The sequence below is a fragment of the Ischnura elegans genome, chromosome 4 (genome assembly GCF_921293095.1).
Source record: "Ischnura elegans chromosome 4, ioIscEleg1.1, whole genome shotgun sequence".
NCBI classification, from domain to species: domain Eukaryota; kingdom Metazoa; phylum Arthropoda; class Insecta; order Odonata; family Coenagrionidae; genus Ischnura; species Ischnura elegans.
The window spans coordinates 63,642,605-63,665,976 of record NC_060249.1 but is presented as its reverse complement, the minus strand read 5'-3'; the positions used below and the strand labels follow the sequence as shown (position 1 = coordinate 63,665,976).

Genomic DNA, 23,372 nt, shown 5'->3' with positions numbered 1-23,372 from the left:
TAGAGAATGGATATAAACTTTCGACGCCGTTTGAAAATAGACGACTACAGGCGGGAAAAAAATCGAAAATCCTTACTGAGATAACGGTTTCATCCCATAGAAGGCAACATTCTCCAATGAGAGTAGTAGTAAATATAAAGAAACCATTTTACCTTAAGACGAAAACAGCATGAAAAAGGAAGGCTGTCAATGAAAACGCGGAATTTTCTTGAAAAAAGAATGGAACATAGATGATTTAGTTTAATGGTAAAGGTGACTAAAAGACAGCATCAAAGAATTAAAACTTTTATTTCAAATTACAGGTTACTTATAGCATTGGCGGGAGCCCTAATCCTAATATCTCACGCCTTGTCTGAAAATGATTCCGGACTACTCAATAGGATTCAAGCTCCTCAAAAAGGTACGGACCTCATAAATTAACCAATTGACCACATACCTTAACTTCGACAGAAGCATATATTAAGTAATGGCATGATTTATGCGCATCAATAATACAGCATTATTTTGAAAATTGTGATTTGACTCTGATAGTGCTTTATTAACTTTTTATGCGTCTACTTTAAAACTATCGATAAACACGTAAGCATTTTTAGATACATAGAGTGTTTTACTTAAAAATTTCATTCAATATTTCGTCTACATTACAGAAAAAGCTGAAGATACATCTATGAAGGATATTGATAAAGGTCGTTTTTTCTGGAGCTTGCATAATAAAGAAAAGGATATAGATATATATCGCCCAATTAAAAAATTTGGCCCAGATGAAGACCATTCATTGTATGATTCATATGGATTCTTGACTGGAATAGAACACAACTCATTAGGAAGCGGCAGCTGTGATGGGAGTGATCACAAACATAAAAAAAAGAGGAGGAGGGGCAGAACAACTCCAAAACCAAGAAAAAGGAAAACAAAGAAACGAAGGAAAACGAAAAAAAGGAGAAGACGGAAAACAACAACAACAATGAGGCCAACGACGAAAAGATCGAGATCAAGGAAAACAAGGCGGACTAAAAGACCTAGAAAGACCACATCAATGGGGACTACAACATCCCGACCCACAACGTCCACTCGTACCACAACAGTCTCCACACCGACGACAAAGAAAAGAAGAACACGCAGAACGAAAAGAACTAAAAGCACAAGGAGGCCGAGGACTACTACACAAATGACTACAAGAAGATCAACGGCTACCAGGACGCGAACCTCTACCACAACGCCAACTACACCGACGACGAGGAGGAGAAGAACACGCAGAACGAAAAGAACTAGAAGAACAAGGAGGCCAAGGACTACTACACAAATGACTACGGGAGGATCAACGGCTACCGGGACGCGAACCTCTACCACAACGCCAACTACACCGACGACGAGGAGGAGAAGAACACGCAGAACGAAAAGAACTAGAAGAACAAGGAGGCCAAGGACTACTACACAAATGACTACAGGAGGATCAACGGCTACCGGGACGCAAACCTCTACCACAACGCCAACCTCTACCACAACGCCAACCTCTACCACAACGCCAACCTCTACCACAACGCCAACCTCTACCACAACGCCAACCTCTACCACAACGCCAACTACACCGACGACGAGGAGTACTACACCGAATACATCCACTACACGAAGAAGTACAACCACAAGACGGTCAACCAGCAGGAGGACAACAAGAAGGCGTACTACGACCACCAGGCCTCCTAACGCCGTAGTTGGAGTCTTCGACACTTCAGGTATGTGTTTTAAACCAATAAATTTAAATTAAAATAAACGTATCGTACATGAAAACAATGCAAGCTTGGACTTAATGTCCATCCCGTGATGCTTCCTTTGATTGCGACGAAGCAGGCGGTAGATAATAGAAATGGCTCAGGGATCACTTTATAACTGGTAAATATAAAATTTGCCTCGCCATTGGGATAGCGTTAAATATCGAGAGGAGGACTTGAATTCCAGTTTTTCTTCTATTTTTTATTTAAACGTGATTAATGCAATTCACGTCTCCACTTAATGTTGCAATATTTGAGGTGCAAGAAGCATTAAGGAATGTTTCCCTCTTAGCCTATTATAACCCATCTTACTTTTAATAAACATAAAAAATCTACACATTTCCAGCTCTATTCAACAAAGATTTATTCTAATTCATTTATTATATTCATGTATTTTAAATGAAAAGTCTTTAAATTTAATTTCTCCCAGAAGCAGTCCTGATTGTGAAAGGGTTATTAATGTTGATTTTTTAAAGGAATGAATTAGCCAATAGGGTAGTTTCCTTCATCAAAGAAAACGAAAGGCATTGATTGCGATTCGTTCCCACCATTAGTGTATTCATAATACACAAATTATTTGGTTTTTGAAATACCGGTTTAGACGAATGGCAAGGGTCAAATTTTATCCTCATTTGAAAAAGGCCAGATTGGCGCCCATGCGATTCCACTCCACGTGACGTCACAGGGACCTAGTTTCTACACGAGAGGATAGGAGTTATACATCGTCTGAGGTTGCCAATGCATGCATGAGGCACAGAGCTCAGGGAAACATGTCTTAATAATCACCTACTAAAACTGGCTAAGGTCGGAAAGTTTTCTTCGTTTGATAAGGTATTAATAAACCTTTTTTAATCCAAGCGCTACCTTTCAGCAAGGTACTCAGCTACCCGCTGGCAGCCTGCGACGTATCAGCGCTAAGCCTCGCCTCAAGGTCACCTCACCGGGCGGGAGGGGGAACCAGAAATACGACGTACGGAGATATTTCCCGGCATTCATACTTGAGCGTCGCGTTTTCGCGCGCTTGAAAATTTTCACTTTTCATTTAATCGCGAAAAATAGATATTGTCATTTAAAAATCTAAAAGCGTGAAATACGTACTCCAGGAGTAATAATCTTTCGATTAAGGCAATAAAAAAATAATAGGAAACCACCCTATTCAATTTAGCGTAAATCCCCATTAGTAAGGAATAGTTTCTCTTTTATTGTTGCACTCGGATAAAGCGTGAACCTGAGAGGCAGACTGAGGACCCAACGCATTTGGACGAGACGAAACCAAGAGGGATACGCGTAACCTAGAAGTGATACTCTGTTTTAATGAAAGAGTAGTCGGTGACAGTAGACGTCACTATTGACAATTTTTTGCTAAACTCTACCATTATTCTGCTCTGGTCTAGAAACCAATATTATTTAATTTATTTATATTGAGCCTTTAATAATCATGCACTATAATTCACGGTTACTTAACCCTTTCTAACCCAGAGCTACTTCTGGAAGAAATCACATTTCACAATTTTTCACTTTGAAAACTTGAAACTTTTGCGCTCAACCATAATTATCTTGGCAGCTAAACATTTCGTCATTAAAATTTACACCGAAAAATAATGCGTAGTTTAGATATTTACTAAATAGAGCTGAAAATGTAAACATTTTTGCTGTTGCTTAGAAGCAACATTGGTTAATAATGGGTAAAGTATGTTTGCAAAACAATATTCTACATTTTTGAATCGATTTCAATATCAGCCTTGAGAAGGTTATTAATAACTTTACTTCTGTTTGGCTTGTTCCTCAACTGCGGATATTAACTTTCGATTCGTATCACCAATAAAATGGGTTGATTCAAACTACTTATCCCCAAGGCTATTTGAAATATTCGAACATAACACAGTAACATGTATATTCAAGTGATACTCGTCGTAACCCCCAATGGGGCTTCGTCTCTATTCAGGACTGCCTTTGGAAGCAACGAGATATTATAAGGAGTGGTGCCCATCAACCAACGTAGAATGTAAGTGCCCATCCTCCACTATCCAGAGCTATGATGGTACCTGCAACAACCTGAAACACAGTGGCAATGGTGTGGCCGATGCCATATTCAAGAGAGTATTGTTAGCCAGGTACAGTGACGGTAAGTTTTGAAATTTGGTTTAAGTGCAGTATACACCGTTTATACAGTCAATAAAGATTCTAAAAAGCCAACGGAAACACTATGCAGATTATTGCCTTTTGAATTACAAACAAATTTGCTTTTTGCATTGGAAAACATTATGAAAATTTGCATTTTACGTACGCAATAATTCTTTTCAAATAAAAAAACTACCATGGCCTCTAAGGTTTATTGACAATGATACCTTCCCTTTCTGTCATCCGCAGAGCTAATTGGATTTATTTTGTACACTAATTCCTAGGAAAATATGAAATAGCCAAGTCAATGGTGGGGAATACGGCATTGCCAAGTTCGAGAACTATTTCAGTGTCTGTGTTCGGGACGAATGATGACGTGGATTCAACGAGGACGCTTCTCAACCCCATCTATTTAATGTTTGTGTCGCAGGACATACAAGAGATTGCAATGAGCGAAGAAGGTAAGCAGAAGTATAAAAATTTTGACTGAGTCCAAGAAAATATTTACCTTGTACTACTCTCAATAATCTCTGGCGAAGCTGAATGCATACAAGTGGGTATTCTAGCCCATTATCTCCTAAAAATAATACGCATAGCTGATGAGGGTGTGAGTAAAATATTGTGGGTGCAATCTCAGTTATGTGGGGTGGAGAAAAGTTATATCACGAAATTTTAACCCTGGATAGCTAATGCCAGTTTGAACCAAAATTGCTGATCATGAGAGACGAGAGGTCGTGTACGTGCCATTTTTAAACTGCGGACTCTTTGAGCCAAGCACTCCGATTGTCCGTGATTTTGTCCTTTTGCCGTATGATATGGAATATGTGGATGTCTTTAAATGCCTCCAAATGTAAATCATAGTCATTTTTTGTGAAAACAACATGCACCTAAGAACGTGCTTGGAGTGCATTAGTTGGAATTTAAGTACTTCAATAGACCATAGAAGGTAGCATCTAATGCTATCTTACCTTTTTCATTCAGAAGCTGGCAAGAATGATCCATTGTGCTGCGACCCGAAAGGCAGGATGCTTGCAAAGGAATTAATGCCGGATAACTGCCTACCAATACCAATTTCTGAGACGGATAACTTCTACTCAGCATTTGGGCAGACATGTCTGAACTATCAGAGGCGTAAAACCGCTCCTGTTTGCCTTAAAAGTGGAGTAGCCAGTCAGCAAGTGAGTATGCCTCTTCGAATACTATGAACTTATGAAACTCATGGATACTCACTAATCAATCTGACTCCTAAAAAACTGTTAATAAAAACACTTCATTATTAATAAAAGTGGAATTATGATCTGAAAAATTTACTGCGGGGAAAATAGAGTGTTTAACACTGATTTAAAACTTTTTTTTTATTTTGTGTCTTCGCAATGCAGTCGTTCGTCTTAAAGTACGGTGGGGTCTATTTACAAATGGAAATATAAAGGTCAAATTCTATTTCCTATTCACTCCCGAGGAAAATCCAATTCAAATCCTAAAATAATATCATTACGAACATTAAAGCAATTCCAATTCATTTTTTTAATCGAAACAGGTATATAATATTTGCTTTTACGATATGAACACGTCTCATTCGGGACCAAAATACTTTTGCTAGCTCTGCCATTTGTGAAACAAAGCAAATAAAATTCAATTGAGCAATGTAGGACTGGCTGTGTTAGTGAATCATGGCCTTCAAATATTTACACCTAGCATCATAATCATCTAACCAGTACCTCAAATGGAATTAACACTACTTGTTAGAATGCTACTTTCCCCAGATAAACTCTCTGTTGCTTATCCGCGTTTATTAGGAACTAAAATAGCCAGTAAGGTATTGGTTTACCGGATAGAAGAGCCCCAAAGGATCTGGGCGATGGTATAAGAAGTAACTGTTTCAATTTTAAGTGGTATATATCAAATCTGCCGAGTTATCGGCAGTGCAAATATATTAATTTTAATAGCAAGAAAAATTATGCGGAGTGGGAGTGGCACCATTAACTTTTGGCTATTCGGACATTGACGTTATCCAGGTTCTAAACTTCTCTGAAAAGAATTCATTTAGATCCTTATCCGGAGTGTCAATGGGGAACCCAAGGAAAAATTCTCAAAGTACGAGGTGGTCCAAGGAAAGGAATCGGCATCTTTCCAAGAAAATAACCACCCTGAGGATAAGTCTGAGTGATCTTTACCCTCTGTTATACAAACCAACCTCTGGGTTGAATAATGAAGTGAATAATATTTTTTATCTCTTACGCTACTTGATGCCTGGTGTTCCACATTCAATAATTTGAAATTTCCATGGGGATTAATGTACCTTCAGTGTACCTGGATAGCGCAGTGGCTCGGAGAGCCGAAGGTCGGTGGTTATACTCTATACAATGCAATATCCTGCCTACTTTTATGATATTTGAAAGTAATTTACAGACGTAAGGCACCCATATTGAATTTCCTTTTCGCACCTGCCTCTTTCCGTCAGTGGCAACATTTCGATCGGTTTAAAAAAAACAAAAACTAATTATTGGATTCAGTTATTGTAAGCTTCAACAACACATTTGCGACAATTCGACTACAATACAGAGTGCGAATTTTTTTCAACTTCCTCGTATCTTCAGAATGGTAGGATGTAGCCATATGGCTACGGTGGGCGGAAATAGGTTAAGTCTAAGGATGAGAATCAACGTTTCAGGATGGTCGGATACAAAAAACTAATTTCTCTGAATTTATTTTGCCTTTCCTGTTTCGTCGGTGAGCAGATAAACCTAAGACCGTCGTACTTGGATCTCTCCATCGTCTACGGCTCCAGTGAAAACGAGAACAAGAAACTGAGAGCCTTCGAGAAGGGCCATATGAAGACGAGGCTGGTTCCATCCGGTGGGAGGAGAAGGCAGTCTTTCTTGCCAACAGTAAAGAACGCCGAGGAGGTTTGCGGTGCAAGCAGCAAAAACTCCCACTGCTACCTATCAGGTGATGTGACAATGCTATCATACACTTAAAAATATTTGAAAACGTATTTGGAATGTGAAACGAAAATTACGAGATGTCGCTACATGCTAATGAATCGGTAGAATTTTGAACATGGTATCTAACTATCAATTTCAGTCTTGATATTAAAATGAAGGGTTAATTGTTGATACCAAAAACATAAAATCTCGGGAACACAAAACCACAGATATATCAACTGTACTTATCATGATTGAGCAATAAGTATTTGTAGGATTCAAACTCTGGATAACACTCTCACGTAAGAATTTTAAAGTATCATGAAATAAATGCATAATAAAGGCTTTCCCAAGCATTTTTGGGGTATAATCTCATTAAATGATAAATGTCCACAAAAATTGAAAATGTATACGTGACTTCCCGCCTTAGGTTGAGAGATTTGTATATTTAAAAAAAAAGCAGGCAGTAGAAGCTGCAAAGAAGAATAAACGTACAGAATATTATTGTACAGTTTTAAAATAAACACGTCGTCTTGTTTAATCACTCATATAAACAGAAATGATTTCATGAGCAATGACGCTTAACATTTGTTACACTGAAAATGAGTTAAATTTACTAACTACCTATTTTACACATATCATGTACCTTGTCCATCCCTTTATAAAGCCAATCCAAAGGTGAACCAAATATTTAGCTTGGCTGCCTTACAAACGCTGTTTGTTCGCCTGCACAACGGAATAGCTGAAAAACTTTCCAGCATAAACTCCAAATGGTCTGATGACGAAGTCTATCACGAAGCAAGGAAAATCACTATAGCCCTCTACCACCATTTCACCTACAACGAGGCTTTGCCTTCGCTACTCGGTGAGTACCTATCTCCCATCTTTAAAATTTTCCACTGAATTAGATATCTAAATACGCTTTATATTAACGTTTTTAAATGTTTATTAACCACCGTCATAATGTATACACCGCAAGATCAAAAGTTAGATACACAGAGGAAGACATTCGATAATCAAAATCCCCATGCGAACAAAAAAATAACGTATATAAAATACACGGTTTATTTCAAACCTGCCGCGTGAACGGCAATGAAGTTCACATTAATTACAATGAAAAACATTTTTTCTGAACCAGGTATCAAAGCACGGATCTTTCCTTTTTTCTCATGGTATTAAATGTGATTTTCACCACCGTTCACCACTATGCTAAATACACGGATTATTACAAACCTGCCCCCTGAAGACAGTGAATTTCACTTTAATTGCAATGGGAAAGATTTATCCTGAAACGGGAATCGAAGCACGGACCTTTCCTTTTCTCTCATGGTAATAAATGTATTTTTCTCAACTGTTCACGGGTCTAACTTGAATTAAACCGCATTACCGCCCGATTAAATTAAACCGCCCACCGAGTTTCTCCTGGCATGGTTTCTTTCGGTAGTGGCTGCTGGGAAGGCCAAAATTTCTTGCGTGGCCGTCCTTGATAGACCACAAGGGTCTAGCACCTTGCACTTTCGAACCTTGGTGAAATTGCCGCGAGAACGAAAGAACCTGGATAGCGTCGAGTTTTGCGCAGTGTCTTAAAAGCCAAAGGTCAATGGTTAGATTCCCAAATCAAGGCAAGTTTTCCTTATGGAAATTAATCCAAGCTCAAAAGATTTGGCGCAACTGGTCAAAACTTACCTATATAACCATTTGAAATCTTCCAATTTCTCACGATAGATTCCTGGAATAAAATATAGTTATTAAATTATATGAATGAATATTACTGTCAATAAAACGAAAATATTCATAATAAAGTTTTAAAAGTTCAATTTCATGTCCGGGATAGTAATTTTTCACTTACCAGATACATGTAAATTCCTCTTTTTATTGTTATGAAATTTTTTTAGTATTTATTTCTTCTAATATTTTTATCCTCGAAAAGTGTCTCAAAAATCTCTGCCACCGGATAATACTTTTCAAAGCCTCTATTCCCACTGAAAATATTTGCTAATTTCGTGAGAGGAGAGAGAATACCATGATCGCCCGTTAAAGCTATCCCAACACACATCAAATACATTTGATATTGTTCTCTCATTAGGAAAGAAAATCACGGATGGACTTGGATTGAGCTTCAAAAATATGAGTCATGCCTACGATGAAGACGTATCAGCAGAGGCTATGAGTGATTTCGCCGCAGTCATATCGCCTGTCATCTCCTCTCTACTCCCCAGTAAGATAAGGTGAGTTTATACCCTCATCTCAGCCACACCTTCACTATCCATTCATAGATCGGCATTGAAAGTTCAGTTTGTGGAACCAACTCATTGCCAGAGTAAATATGAGTCGAGTGGACAAGTTGGCCGCACAGTTGCCAAAATCTTAGGATATCTTCAAAATACCAGTCTCAATACTGCTATGGAAAATGAAAAATATTGGAAAATAAATATACGTACTCAGGATAAATTCGCGATAAAAAACTCATTTGGCTTAGCCGGGAATCGAATCTTACGACTGACGATCAAGTATGCTACATCAGATATGCGATCAGGAGGTCCGGGTTCGAATACTGGCGAAGCCAAAAGATTTTTTTTTCGCGGCGAATGTCACCTTGGATGTATGCTAACGTGCCCGTTCGTGTACGTGGGTAGAAAGGCACTTGTGGCATACAGTGCTAGAAAAAAAAACACCTTTACACATATTCTATTCAAATCCTGATATTTGTACTACTTCCTAAATGTTCAATTTAATGTAAACAAATTTTTAATCCAAAGAAACGAAATTTAAACAGAAGCAATGGACGGAATCAGGCAATATGTGATCTACCCAGATATAGATCAGTCGGAGTGGTGAGCGTGGTAGAGGAGTGTCTTGGGTTATATACTTTTCAGTCTTGGTCGCGTTTGCGGATGCAAAATTACGCTGTAGTCAATATTAATTATGAGGATGTCAAAGGAAGGGATCAAATAAACTAGTCTGTAAATTAGGCTGCTACGGTCAAACTTAAAAAAAAACCTTAAACCCAATTCTAACGGATCCTACTAACGGAATAATTAGAAGGGAATTAGTTAAGTGGATCTCCAGAAATACACGTATGAAATTATCCTCTCTTGAAAAGAGTGATAGAAATTCTTTAGCATTAATCCCAATTTTGTACAGCAATTTGAACGGCAACCAAATGCCCGCAGTTTGGTTTATGGTTCGAGTTATTTCTAATTAGATAACCAATGAGGGAGCGCTTAGGAATAATCGGAATCATGGGATTTTGAATACAGTTTAAGCCCTCAGTTAATCGCACACGGAAGTCATGGATTGGAGCTCTGCCCCACCTGGGAAGGACTAAACTAAATCATGCCACAGACATTGCAGAAGTACACGAACGGAATTTCCCATCTTTAAAAGAGAGTCAGAAATTCTGTTGCATAAATCCTAATAATGTTGAGCAATTTGACCGACAAGCAGTTTGGTTTCAGGTCCGCGTAATTTTTGTCAGATAACAATTGAACGGGTGCATAGGAATAGTCGGAATGATAGGAATTTGATTATGGTTTAAGCACACGCTTAATCGCACATGGACCTCATGGATTGGAGCTCTGCTCCACCTGGGAAAGATTGAAATAAATTTTGCCACGCACATGGAGCGACATGCTTCACCTGGATCAGTGAAATTGCAAGCAATTGTTTGCCCGGAACATTAGACCAATATGAATCGCATGGTACCGAAAGCGGAAAACGAAATTCCAATTTATAAGATCCGTAAAATCCTCTCTAAACCATAGATTAGAGACAATGTCCTCCAGAAGAGCAGATATAAATCAGTAAAATACACCGTTGGCCGCTTCGATACGTGTGCAGCGGGAGTCGTGAGGGCACCAGCCGTAAACAATATGGAAATTACCACGCACATTTAGGAGCGAAGAGTGGAGAGATTTGACAACCAGAGATCAACCTAGCATTTGTTGAAATCCGTCCTTTTCTGTTAGGAGATACGTTCTTCAACACCTATACGCTCGGCAAAATATCTCTATACTTTTACCTTGCTTGTAGGACCTCGATATTTTTAGGATACTAATGTAAGAGTCGATAACTTAATTTAACTATTAATTACCTGTTAATTCCTTAAGTCATCTGACCATGGCTCATAGCCTCCCGAGTTTATCCCGCTTACCAACAGAATGTTCTTTGGTAAAAACACATAAAATGGAAAATCCGTGTAGGGCTCTCTCTTCGCTCGGTGCAGATTTTGTCGTCTCGCGCTACCTACTTCTGTAATTTACTAAGTCGAAAAATTGAAATTTTCCGCGACGTACCGCCATACTACTTCCGTGTATTCGAGATGAGGTCAGTTGAGAGAGAATAATGTCCTCTCCATCACTCTTGCCTTTGAGGTACTTCCCACAGCACACTTGACGATATATGCAACAAACTTTTTTCCACGATTTTTTGCTTTTGAACACTAGACTCAAGAACGAGGGCCGCTTCGATCAGGCGGAGGTGGACTTACTGGATGGCAAGAACCACAACTCCGTCCTGGAGGAACAGAGCACATTGGATTCAGCATTGAGAGGATTCACGGGACAACCACCGCAGTCCTTTGATAGTCACTTTGCCAAGGAGGTATGAAATACGCAGTGTAATCAAATGTTACGGCATTACCAATATAGATAGGAAATGTGACAATAAAAGACAAAAATCTCATAAATTTGGTAAAAAGGATTCCAAATTATCCATTAAAATCACAGAAAGTTGATAAAATACTTCCACACGTAAAATTTTCCCATGCGACAACGTACAGAAAGTACTAATAAAGCTATAATTGAATCCGAGTGATCCACTCTAATTTTATAATAATTAATATGATTAAACTACCAAAAATAAAATTTCAGAACAGAATAAAATATCCAGAATGATTTTAAACATTGACTGCTTGATAGCATTTTATTCTCTGGCTATCCAATGCTACTGCAATGTGCTAGCTATTTTCACATGCAGATTGGCAGAAAGAGTTATTGTTTTGGAGAAGATTCCGCAGAATGAGTTGATACGTCTACCTGACGCTAATTTTGAATAATTAAAGACTTATCCCCGTATGAGACCCCGGTACAAAAAATTCATAAATCAATCTCTACTCATATTTTAACGTCCATATCCACATTTCTCATAGTATGGTGCTTGGTTCTTTTACTAATGGCATGATATGGAATACAAAACTTTTGCATTAAGAATGCAATGAGGAAAAATACCTTTAAAATTCGCACTCCCTTCTCTTTTTGACACATATTTTCAACGTTTGCGATTTATTTCAGTTGATCGAGCGAGAAATTATACTCGACTCCATGATTAAAACGGGAATGGACCAGATAGCCGTAGATATTCAGGTGGGTCGAGATTTGGGGACAAGCTCATATAACGATGCACGAGAGTACTGCGGAATGGACAGAGCAGTCTACTTCCAAGGATTCGATGATGTCATGAGTGATCAGGTAAGACCTTAACTTCACTCTTTTCTATACTTTCATTCGAATTATAAAGTAACTCTACTGATTGAGTGCATAAAAATTTGTAGATCTCATAATTATTATATATAATTAATTGATTACATACCATTTTGACAAAAAGATTCACAATCACACGCAAATTTTTGGAGTAGTACAATATTTTTATACTTCGTAAAAATGATCACACATTCACGTCATTTTTAGAGGGAATTAATATTAAAGTATACATTCCCTTACTGATAATACTATTCAATCAATATCCATCCCACGTTTACAGCGAAGTTCTAAATTTCGAAAATACCAAAACAAGATATGATACTTTTTTAACGTCTCATCTCAAAAAATATTCTCCCTTTATTCGTTACTTTTTTAACGTCTCATCGTTATAAAAATAATGCCGTAATAATACGTGAGGCATATGTTTTTTATGAAAGGAATTAGTAATTTATTACACCAAAATATTTTAATAATGGATGACAAGGGGAAAAAAATCATTCAAAGTAAAGCCCTTTTAAGTTTTCAGAAAAATATGTTTCTACGTTAAAGCCATTAACGTTTCAAGCAAGAATATCGCACATCACAGCCGACTTAGATTCTATATCATAATTTCATTCATTCACCAAAGGAAAGATTAAGAAACATATTACTATGTATTATTTTCTTAAAAGGATAAGGACTTCGATGTTTTATCGGTGATAACAAAACAAAAAGGAATTATTGAAATTTTTTTTTCAATCTCCTATCACAATATGAAAAAAATACTGTTATGCTACAATATAAATAAGGATACGGATATCGATAATTGATACATGATCTAAACATGATCTATCGATATATTAGGCATTAAAAATATTCTCCCTTTAACAGGCACTACGTCGCCTTCAGGCGGTTTACAAATCTCCAGAAGATGTGGACCTAGCGGTTGGAATTCTTCAGGAGAATAAAGTTGATGGTGGAATGTTAGGGCCAACCACGAGCTGTATCCTTGGTGAACAGTTCATGAGACTGCGGCTAGCGGATCGGTTCTTCGCCAACGTGGCTGGATTCAACCATTCCTTCACGGAAGGTGAGAACGTTGAGAGAATTGTGTCACACCGATTCATTGAAAGAACCAGTATTATGTCCATTCAACTACAGTTTTTGGGAATTGGCCCATTCATTTCCTTCATGAAAGGAAAAAACGCTTAAAATCCAAGGGGTTATGAGCACAGATCATTATCTCGTTACTATCTTCTCATTATCAAAATCATTATCACAAGTGTGGAATGGGCTAGTTGAATTTTCATTTTTAATACAGCTCAATATTCTTAGTCTTAAGAGGATTAGAAAAAAATTTAACGGAGAGAAAGGTCCATTTCTCAAATAATTATAAAAATATTTAATCTTTTCTCACCAAGGATTATACTCAATAAATGTTTTTCCGCCATTACTAACACAGTATGTTCCACTCTTGCTTGCCAATATATTCATTAGCTTACACCACCGTTAATGTAGCACATAATTTCACCCTAGCACTGCATAAAATTAGCAATGAAAGTTTCTTCCAGCGCCGAAACCATATTAACCAATTAGATGAAATTATTTTATAAGATAATCGATTTTCGGTTAATCACACAGATAAAGAGCTTTTAAATTTTTACATATGATAGCTATTTACCTACAATATGAACTAATAAATAACAGCAATAATTTCGCGAAGTGATGTAAACATCAGCATTTTAAAGAATTATCAAGAAATATCTTTAATTTTACAAATATATGCTTGGAAATGTTTCATGTAAAATCGCTTAACAATGTTGCAAACTGCCACAACAGCATTTTAAAGAATTATCAAGAAATATCTTTAATTTTACAAATATATGCTTGGAAATGTTTCATGTAAAAGCGCTTAGCAATGTTGCAAACAGCCATAACAGCATTTTAAAGAATTGTCAAGAAAAATCTTTAATTTCACAAATATATGCTTGGAAATGTTTCATGTAAAAGCGATAAAAATGTTGCAAACAGCCATAACCTATTTGATGATATTGGTTTTAATTGTGATTAATTTAAATACAAGGCATGTAATGATTAATACCTACTTTTCGTTCTACAAGCTCAACTCAATTCCATACTGGCCACAAGGTTCTCCTCTGTAGTCTGCGATGCTACCGATCAAGTTGAAAGCATGCAGCTAGATGCTTTTAAGCCCATATCAGAAACGTAAGTAACGTATCAACTCGTAGTGCAAGAGATGACCTTACCATTTTGAAATTAGGTAACTTTAAGCATACCAGCCTTCAAAGATGAGGAAATTAGAGTGAATTGAGAATAAAGGACCATCCATCTTAACTCCTTTAAAATGAAGAACCGAATTTTTCTGGTCCAGAAAGTTATAATTTAACCTAAAAATACGGGCTTTGAAAACATATTCTACGATTTGACACGAATTATAAAGTGCACTCTATCTGGGAGTGACATGTATTCCAGCTTTTAAAAGTTAAAGCCATGCCTAATGTAAACGAAGCGCGCTAATATCAATCCTCAACTGTCATCCTTTAGGAACCCTTTGATCAGCTGCAGCGAATTACCAGCACTGGATTTGACACCCTGGCTCAATTCAACATTGCCTCAAGACAAATGCAACAAGGTTAAATAAGGATAAACAAAAAACATGCATGGAAGACGGGTGCACAAGATGGATATCCAACCTTCTCAGTGTGAAAATATATTTTTACGGCATGGCTTATGTAAAGGTTAAAATTTGTATGTAAGTGTTAATAAATTTATGTGGTATAATATTCCTAAGCGAAAATAAATTACAGAAAATATTTCAGGTTTCGATGAATAAAAAAACACACTCAAACAAAGTAAATAAAAGACGACGAATGAAATGTACATAAAAGAAAAAAAAACATAAAATAAATATTCTACTCATTTGAAATTAAAAATTGAAGTGGCATGGGCTGTTGAGATCACCGCGGATAGAGATTAATAAAATTAAAAGTGTGGAAAGCGTAGAATACTACTCAATCCAGAAGGAAAGATAACAAAATGGAAGACACAACTTAGGTATGTATTCATAAACGCAGTGTTACGATATCTATCACTATAGTTCATCAGGTTATTACGTAAAAGTCAAGCAAATGTTGACCTAGATACAGCAACATTAGTATATTTATTTGTGCTATTCTAAAGCTCTAATCACTAGCAATCTCGAAAATTCCTAGTCTTTTTGCAATATTGAGGTGTGTCGTCCGATTCCAAAATCCGGACATCTAATTCGTCCTCGTCATGTATCTACATCCACATACTACCCCTTAAGTCGCCTACAAGGCCTATGGCAGGGGGTGTTAGGACACCAGCCATGAGCATATACAAAGGTATACTCCAATGAAATTACGTACGGCATTTATTAAAGTCCTTTATGGTTCAGGGGAAAAAGGAATTCGCATATCTATCCTTTCGACAAAATATCACTCTTAATTTATCGCTTCTGTCGGACTTAATATAGTTGGGTTCTAATATTACGTTCTCCGTGTCGCTCTTAAAGATATCTATTCTCAATTGTTCAAACAATTAAAGCCTAGCGCACTCCTCCGACTCCGAGTCTCCAGCTTCTCCCGGCCCAATTCGCTTAACATATGGGTAATGGGTAACTGAGGACGGCCCTACGATCACTTAAAGGAACGAGAATGATGTATTTATAACAAAATATATTTTACATCAGTGATCATTTAAAAATATTGTGAACAAATATTTACCTGCATTCTTTTAGCTCGCAAACGTTGAAATAAAAAATGTTTGTTTTTTTTTTAATTATTTTGTATTATTTCACAAACAAAAAATTAGATATAACACTGAGACACTCGTAAAATCAATAGTCTTGACCGAGAATAAAGATGAATGCTTCGAATGATTGCACTGAGTTGCCATCAGTGTAAATATAAGGCATCGATATTGCAAAAAAAATTGAGGGAAATATTATCACACATGGGCACGACGACCTTATAGCTATGACATTTTTAATTGAAGAGGCAGATACTTTTGCAGATCCATTGTAAGATTAAAGAATAGTACGTTGAACTTTTCAACAGGAAAACTTTATTTTAACAGAGTCGACATGTTTCACTGCACTGCAGCATTATCAAGACTCGTCTTGTCTTAATAATGCTGCAGTGCAGTTAAAAATATCAACTCTGTTAAAATAAGTTTTATGGGGAAAAGTGCTAAGTATTCTTCTTTAATCTTAACTATGACATTGTTAAAACCGAAATAGTAACAGGTTCGCAAATGATAATTGTAATTGAGAGGTCAGGTACCACTCAAAAGAAGAAAAACTTACTTTTTCCCCCATCTTAAAACTGTATGTGCGATATAGATACCTCAGATACCTATCTTAATATTTTCATAGTATGCTACGTGATACTGAATATGAATCCCAGTAAGATTGGTATCGACCGGGATGATTACGATGACGGTGACGAAATGTACACGCTCATTTGAAACAAATTCGTGTTTCTATTTGTTTCCACTATGGAGATACAAAATCGAAGTTCAAAAAAACCTGAATGCACCCTTACATAAGATGTGATAAAAAACAGAAGCACATGCATATTTAAATATGATTTGATCCTTTCGCACCGACGGATATGGGTAACTCTTCTCCGGATACTCACCGGATTAAATAAAACGACATTCAGCAGTGATGAGGATGAGCCACGTGTAGAAGCCTGAAAAGTTAGCTAATATGGATAATTTAACCCGGTAGAAAACCCGAGAAGAGTTTACCCAAACTTGCATATTGGTATGAAAAGTAAAATCTAAGAACTTATTCATAAATTGGAATAAAATAAGCCATTGTTTTGTATTGTATCCTGTTTAATTGTGCAATATCTCCCACAAATGTGAAAACAAAAGAAATAATACAATAAGTTACCTAAAACAATTTCCGCGTGATTTGCGGCTGATTAAACAATAGCAAGAAAGATCACAAGTTAGAAATGCGAGTAGAATGAAAGACAGACGGAATTACGCAAGTAATGGCCAGGTTACAGACGACCCATAGAGTTAACAACAGTTCTTGTTGTCATATTATTCAGTTGAGCTCTCCCTCCATGCAGCGAGCAAAGGTTGTCAGAATGTAAGTTCATTAACGAAAGATTAGGGTTTCAGATGAAACTAGTAAACGTACGCAAAACCTTCCGCAAATTTGTTGACAGGGGGATCTGTAAACCGGTAAGACAACCAGGAGTCAGGTTACTTGGTCCCATGGGAATTATGGGAATTTTCGGACTCTATTTTCCTCAAAACATTTTGCATTTAGCGTGCAAAAATTATTAATGAAGGAGTAGTTCCGCTGGAAATCACATCAGCATGTTCTAACCTGAAGCATATTTTTCCACAGGGCTTTCACAGTTTGACACAATATCGAATTGGTTCAAGCTCAAAGCCATGAACATCTTGAATTTTCCGTCAATTCATCCACATGCATCCACAGAAGTGTATACCTATACAGAATATACAATTACACATATATTTAGTAGCGGTGATGGTGACGGTGATGCCAGTCCAATGGTTTGTACCCCTCCACAAGTACTGTATGTATAGCGAGTATAATGTGTATATACCGAATATACATAATTATACATATATGCAGTAGCGATGACGGTGACTGTGACGCGAGTCCATCGTCTTTTACCCATCTACTAAAGTGCAAAACGCGACATAAGAATTTTTCACTTCAAAAATGGAAAATAACTATCTGAATTCTGCACGGCAGAAACTGTATACCTCGAATTTAGTTGTAAAAAAAGTGGCAAATGTGGCGGCATGTTTTGTTGACATCAGATTTTACAAGTTTGAGGAATCTCTAACTTCCGCGAAAAATCGGTCCTCAGAGGAACTCCATTAAGGACTCAACGCCACGAGGTTCTTTTTCATCTGCGGCGTCGGATCTATTTTAACATCAACACCATACGCATTCAAAGTTGAACATTTCTCCGTTGCTAGGTACAAAATTCTGAAACGATCGATCATGAAACACAACATTTCACTTGCCTTACCATCGTTGCTTAGGGAATGGTACTAAGGCTACGGGCTTTTCCTCTCCGCTGTTACCCGCCTTGATGACCATCTTGCGAGGGACATCTCTTCGACTGTAGGGAACGAATGCTCGTCGAGCGCTGGTGGTGTCCTCCTTTAACATTGGCCGACAATGTTATGGCACCCTTACCTTTTATAGCAACAACTGATATACTCGCATGTATTCTCGCATAAATTCCGCAGTCGTTATGACACCTTTAGAACATTCCCTCCCCCATTTTACGGAATATTTGTGGGATTAGAGGCAAGTAACTTAACTCCAGGCTATCGTACCGGTTTACAGATCCCTCTATCGAAAAAATTTGCGAAAAGTTTGTTGTGCATTTACTAGTTTCATATGGCACCCTAAAAGTTTCGCTAGCAACAGGAATAACAACTTTTGCTTGCTGCATATTTAATGAATATCCACTTATGACCGCTGATAGTCTCAGTTTCGTCAACCTATATTTCTTTTGTGTTCTAAAAGTAGCCTCATTCACGTGACTCCTTTCCTTTCCATTTGTGGATGGGATAAACGCTCAGAGGAGAGCTCAACTGAATTATATGACAACAATAACTGTTGTGAACTCAATGGGTCGTCTATAACCTGGCCATTACTTATATAATTCGGACTGTCTTTCATTCTACTCGCCTATCTAACTTGTGATATTTCATGCTATTTTTTTTATCAGTCGTAGATCACGCGGAAACTGTTCGAAATGATGAATTTGGTTGAGAATCTAAAAATATTGTTAGAGTTCTCATTATTTTCCTTTTTGGATAGGATTTCGGCTGTAAATATCAGGTTTTCATATTTTCAATTTTCCTTCACAAATCCCTTTAAGTGAAATTGTTTTAGGTAACTTATTTTTTTTATTATACATTTGTGGATTATAATTTTTAAATTAAGCAGGAAACAATAAAAAATAATGGTTATTTTATTCCTCTGTATGAACAAGTTCTTAGATTTTACTTTTCATTTCAATATGCAAGTTTGGGTAAACTCATCTCGGGATTCCCACTGGTTTAATTATCTATGTTAGCTAATGTTTCAAGCTCCGAGATTCAAGCTGTTATTTATCACCTCCTTTGTAGGAGGTACACACATCAAGATTTTTTTAATTCCGATTTTTGATCTCCAGAGAGGAAAGAAATAGATACGCGAACGGTGTCGAAATGAGCGCGCACATTTCGTCAACACCTGACAGAGATGGCAGCGATCTCTTCCCGTATCGGCATTTCCGTGGGTTCATTACTCACAATAGGAACGAAACCCTTGGGTCGGGTTCGCAGGATACACTCCTGGGGCAGGGACTATAAGCGATCAGCTTTTCTCCTCTGCCACCAGAAGGGGAAGGACGGAAAGGAACAAGGAAAGGAGGCGCCGCCGCGATGAGAGCCCGACGACGCCTCCAGGGAAAGGACGGGGAAGGAAGGAAGGGACGAGGAATCCTGCACCGTCACAAAGGCGGGCAGGTCGTACTACTAACGAAACCAAGCTTACGCAATTAATATGCTACCAATTTTAGTATATTTTCCAATGAGGAAGAAAAATCTATCGATCAAATCGGTAGATTTCATTACTCACAATCCTGCATACAAACCTGAAAATACACTTCAACTAAGCTGCAACACAAACTCCTGCGAAAGGCAGCGCGCGTGCTATTTCACCAAGCCAACACACCCGTACATCAAGCTAACATCAAATTCTACGGCCACTGATTTTTGTTCTCCGGACTGGAAACACACAGAAACATGTGTATTGTTTTAAAATGAGTGCAAAATTTTTGTCATTATGTGACAGATATGACTAAAATTCGGTATGGATGGAACATTTTCGACAGTTTTCAGAATGAGAACTTTTTCATATGCTTGAAGTAAAAAGGATTTTCTTAACCGAACAGCGTTAAATTATTTGTTTTATAAATTTGCGTGGTTGGAATTAAAATTAATTAATTCTAATTAATTCATTAATTCGAATTCTAATTAATCACTAATTAAAATTCAACGACAGTTGAAGGAGATGTGTGGTGGTGGAGTTAAGGATGTGTGAAAGTGCGTCCGTGGGAGCGACATTTTAATTTTGATAAGGCAGAACAAAGAGCTACAACAAGCCATAACAATCATGGATATTTTCTTGTTGTCAAAACAAACTAATAAAGTAGTTCTTGCAGCGGCTACGGAATAACGGCGTCTGTAGCGAGAGTACTTCGAGAAGTATCATCAGTTTCATAGTTTTCGGGTGAGCAGCCAGTTAGAAAAACAATCGGAGGCCCTAGAGCATGAATACACATCGTAGTTTCAGGGTAGATTTCTTTAGCATTGTCCCTTCTCTCTACTTTCTTCGTGTTATCCCTGCTTGTAACATCAAGATATAGAGTGAAGAGCGAAAATATTTTCATTGATTCAATTGGCGAGAAATATTGAAATTGTTCTTCGGAATTACTTCAACTGGAAGCTCAGTTTACAAAAACTTAACTTGTTTTTAGGTCTTATTATTTTTAGTTAGGAAATTAAATATTTATTTGAACGCAATATAAAAATTTCAAATGTGGGATTATTTAATGTTATAACATCAGGAGCTAGATAGTGTGCAAAATTTCAAATCGATCCGATAATGGCAAGTAAGTTATGAAAAAGCGTGTAATAAGAGATGTGTTATTGTATAAAAACCATTAGCTTGGCTATGGCATTATCTGGTTTGAGTTTTCGATCATGGGTAAAACATACGTTCATTCTATCGCCTTGGGAGGATTAATATGTCCGGAGTAGTACCTTAATATGCCTTTTGAAGAATACAGATGCCATAAGTCGTACGCGAAATCTTAATACTTCGGAACGTATACGTCCTTTGTAATCATCGATGTATTTAAAATTGATCCCATTCCTTGTGGTGTATTTTAAAAAAATGCTCGAATAATTTTATTGGAAAAGATAAAGTTAGTGAGGTATCTGTATCGCAAATACAGTTGTAAATGGGGTAAGAGCAGTAAAGCTTTTTTCTGCTTTATTCTTCCGTCCCCGTATGTATTACGATCCGTCACGTCCATGGAAATGATAAATCTATTTACGTTATATAAGAAGTTACAAATTTGCCAAGATAAGGGTGAACTTCAGTATAGTCAAGACTCTTTACCTAACAGATTAGTAAATTTTTCCATGGTTTTGGCCACGTTCTCTGGACTTGTCTCGCTATCACCATAACCTGTTCGCCTCCGTGGTCGCAAGGAACCGGGCGGTGACCCTAAGTATTCATAGAGATAGGGCTTTTTAAAGAGACAAAATTGCTTGGATTTCGCAATTAATATGAAAATGAGCTTTCATCGTCAACCTTTTACGCTCGTCAAAACCTAATCAACTTAAATTCTCTTGGTTTGGAATGAGATGAATGTCCTGCCACGATGGTGATACTAGTAGTCATCGACTCAGAATAATCATATACAGGAGCGATTATCGGCTTCTGCCAATGGGACCAAGACTCTATTACCAGGTATTCCCTGGTTCACCCTACTTCTATTCGACGTCGATGCGATAATATGTATTTGATGACGCTGAAATATTATCAAAATAGACATATATTACCCCAGAGAAGACTTAAAAATCGTCAAAACAACAAATGATTTCAACAGGGTGTTGGGTATCCACTTCACAACACGTGGAAAAGAATAATTCCGCGAAAAATTGAAGGATGTCCATTGATTGGTCGAGGAAATTTCCTTGTTATGGTACCTAAATTTCCCTGTACAAGACAAGACCACGAAGTTTTTTTGCCATCCTTCGCCTGAGGGCGCCAGCAGGATAGCTGATGGACTTGTTGTGAATCTTTGCCAACATACTAACAATAAGACTGTGTCCAAAAATGCCCATTAAATTATCCATTAAACACTACTTAAACCTGCGGACGAACAAAAGGAAACATTCCCAAAGAGGTTTTTTTAATATCTCTTTTCTTTGAGTGAATATTTGCAATGAAAAGTGGAAGCTATATTACCGAGGTTCACGTTGAAGATCCCAGAAACTGTTCTGAAATACATTCTCAACTATATATTTCACGATTAGAGATCCCATTTGAAATAACCTTTTGCCACTCATGAGGGGTACGCAACGTGCATTTTGAATGCATGCGAAGTTCATTGGGGCATGGAATTATTCAAAACGGTCGGTAGTTACTGCAAATGATAACACTAAAAAGTATCTAAGCTAAAATAAAAAAACTGAATCACTCAGCTATACGAGAAAGGATTCACTGGAATATTAACTCTGAAATAAGACTCATTTTATGAATCTTTCTGATTATACTGCGAAAGTAACTAACTCATTAGTTATACGATAACTTACTTCATTTGAATTAATATTTAGAGACGTATTTTCACGTGATTCCTCTTCTTCTTCGAATCTAAATATCTCTCCTTGCGAATCTTCATCTATTCTCCTAAGAACCTTCCCTTCGCCATAAACGAATGGTCCTCTAGTCATTTTTTTCGGTAATCTGCATGAAAAAGGAAGCAGTCTAGCATCAAATGGCAAATTTCTTTTATTTCCTTCGGTGAAGTATAACTTAATCATAGGAATTCGCAGGAGGTTGGATTCATATTCGTTCAATAACATCTTGAACTGCATAAGCTCACTGGTTCCGCTGCTTTTATCTAGATCTTCAAAGTCAGTATCCGCATATTCTTCCGACATATCGTCTCCTTCATCTTTTTGGTAGTCATCAACACCATATTCATCGTCAATATCGTCCATGTTAACTGTCCCTAAGTAAACATTATTAATGAGAAATTTATTTATGGGTAAGTAAATGTTTATGAGCAGTAAATGAAAATTATAAAATTGAAATTCTTTCAGAAATGTATCAAACGCAAAGTCGTGACATCATATTACTTGCACGTATAACCCAATATACACAGCGTACTGAATCTTCGATACTTATAAAAATTCTCCTTAACACAGCTTATTGAAAAAATATATCTGATGAAATTATAGCAATTACAATAATTTAGTTTCGAGTA

General features: G+C 37.2%; 1 protein-coding gene across 1 annotated transcript; it reads left to right on the top strand.

Annotated features, from left to right (window-relative positions):
• Positions 1 to 227: 227 nt before the first annotated feature.
• LOC124156868 (peroxidase-like) lies at positions 228 to 15,077 on the top strand. Its single transcript, XM_046531359.1, has 13 exons — positions 228 to 400; positions 648 to 1,733; positions 3,715 to 3,894; positions 4,175 to 4,351; positions 4,872 to 5,068; positions 6,629 to 6,839; positions 7,482 to 7,679; positions 8,901 to 9,042; positions 11,260 to 11,416; positions 12,106 to 12,282; positions 13,165 to 13,363; positions 14,394 to 14,499; positions 14,839 to 15,077. Exons 1-13 carry the CDS (start codon positions 244 to 246, stop codon positions 14,933 to 14,935), a joined length of 3,084 nt encoding a protein of 1,027 aa, XP_046387315.1. The 5' UTR covers positions 228 to 243; the 3' UTR covers positions 14,936 to 15,077.
• Positions 15,078 to 23,372: the final 8,295 nt, after the last annotated feature.

Bases quoted from the DNA above. Each gene is read 5' to 3' on its own strand.
- LOC124156868 (XM_046531359.1), top strand. From the start codon at position 244: ATGGTAAAGGTGACTAAAAGACAGCATCAAAGAATTAAAACTTTTATT. The intron at 6,840-7,481 runs GTGATGTGACAA...CCCTTTATAAAG, and splicing joins CTCCCACTGCTACCTATCAG to CCAATCCAAAGGTGAACCAA. The intron at 7,680-8,900 runs GTGAGTACCTAT...TTCTCTCATTAG, and splicing joins GGCTTTGCCTTCGCTACTCG to GAAAGAAAATCACGGATGGA.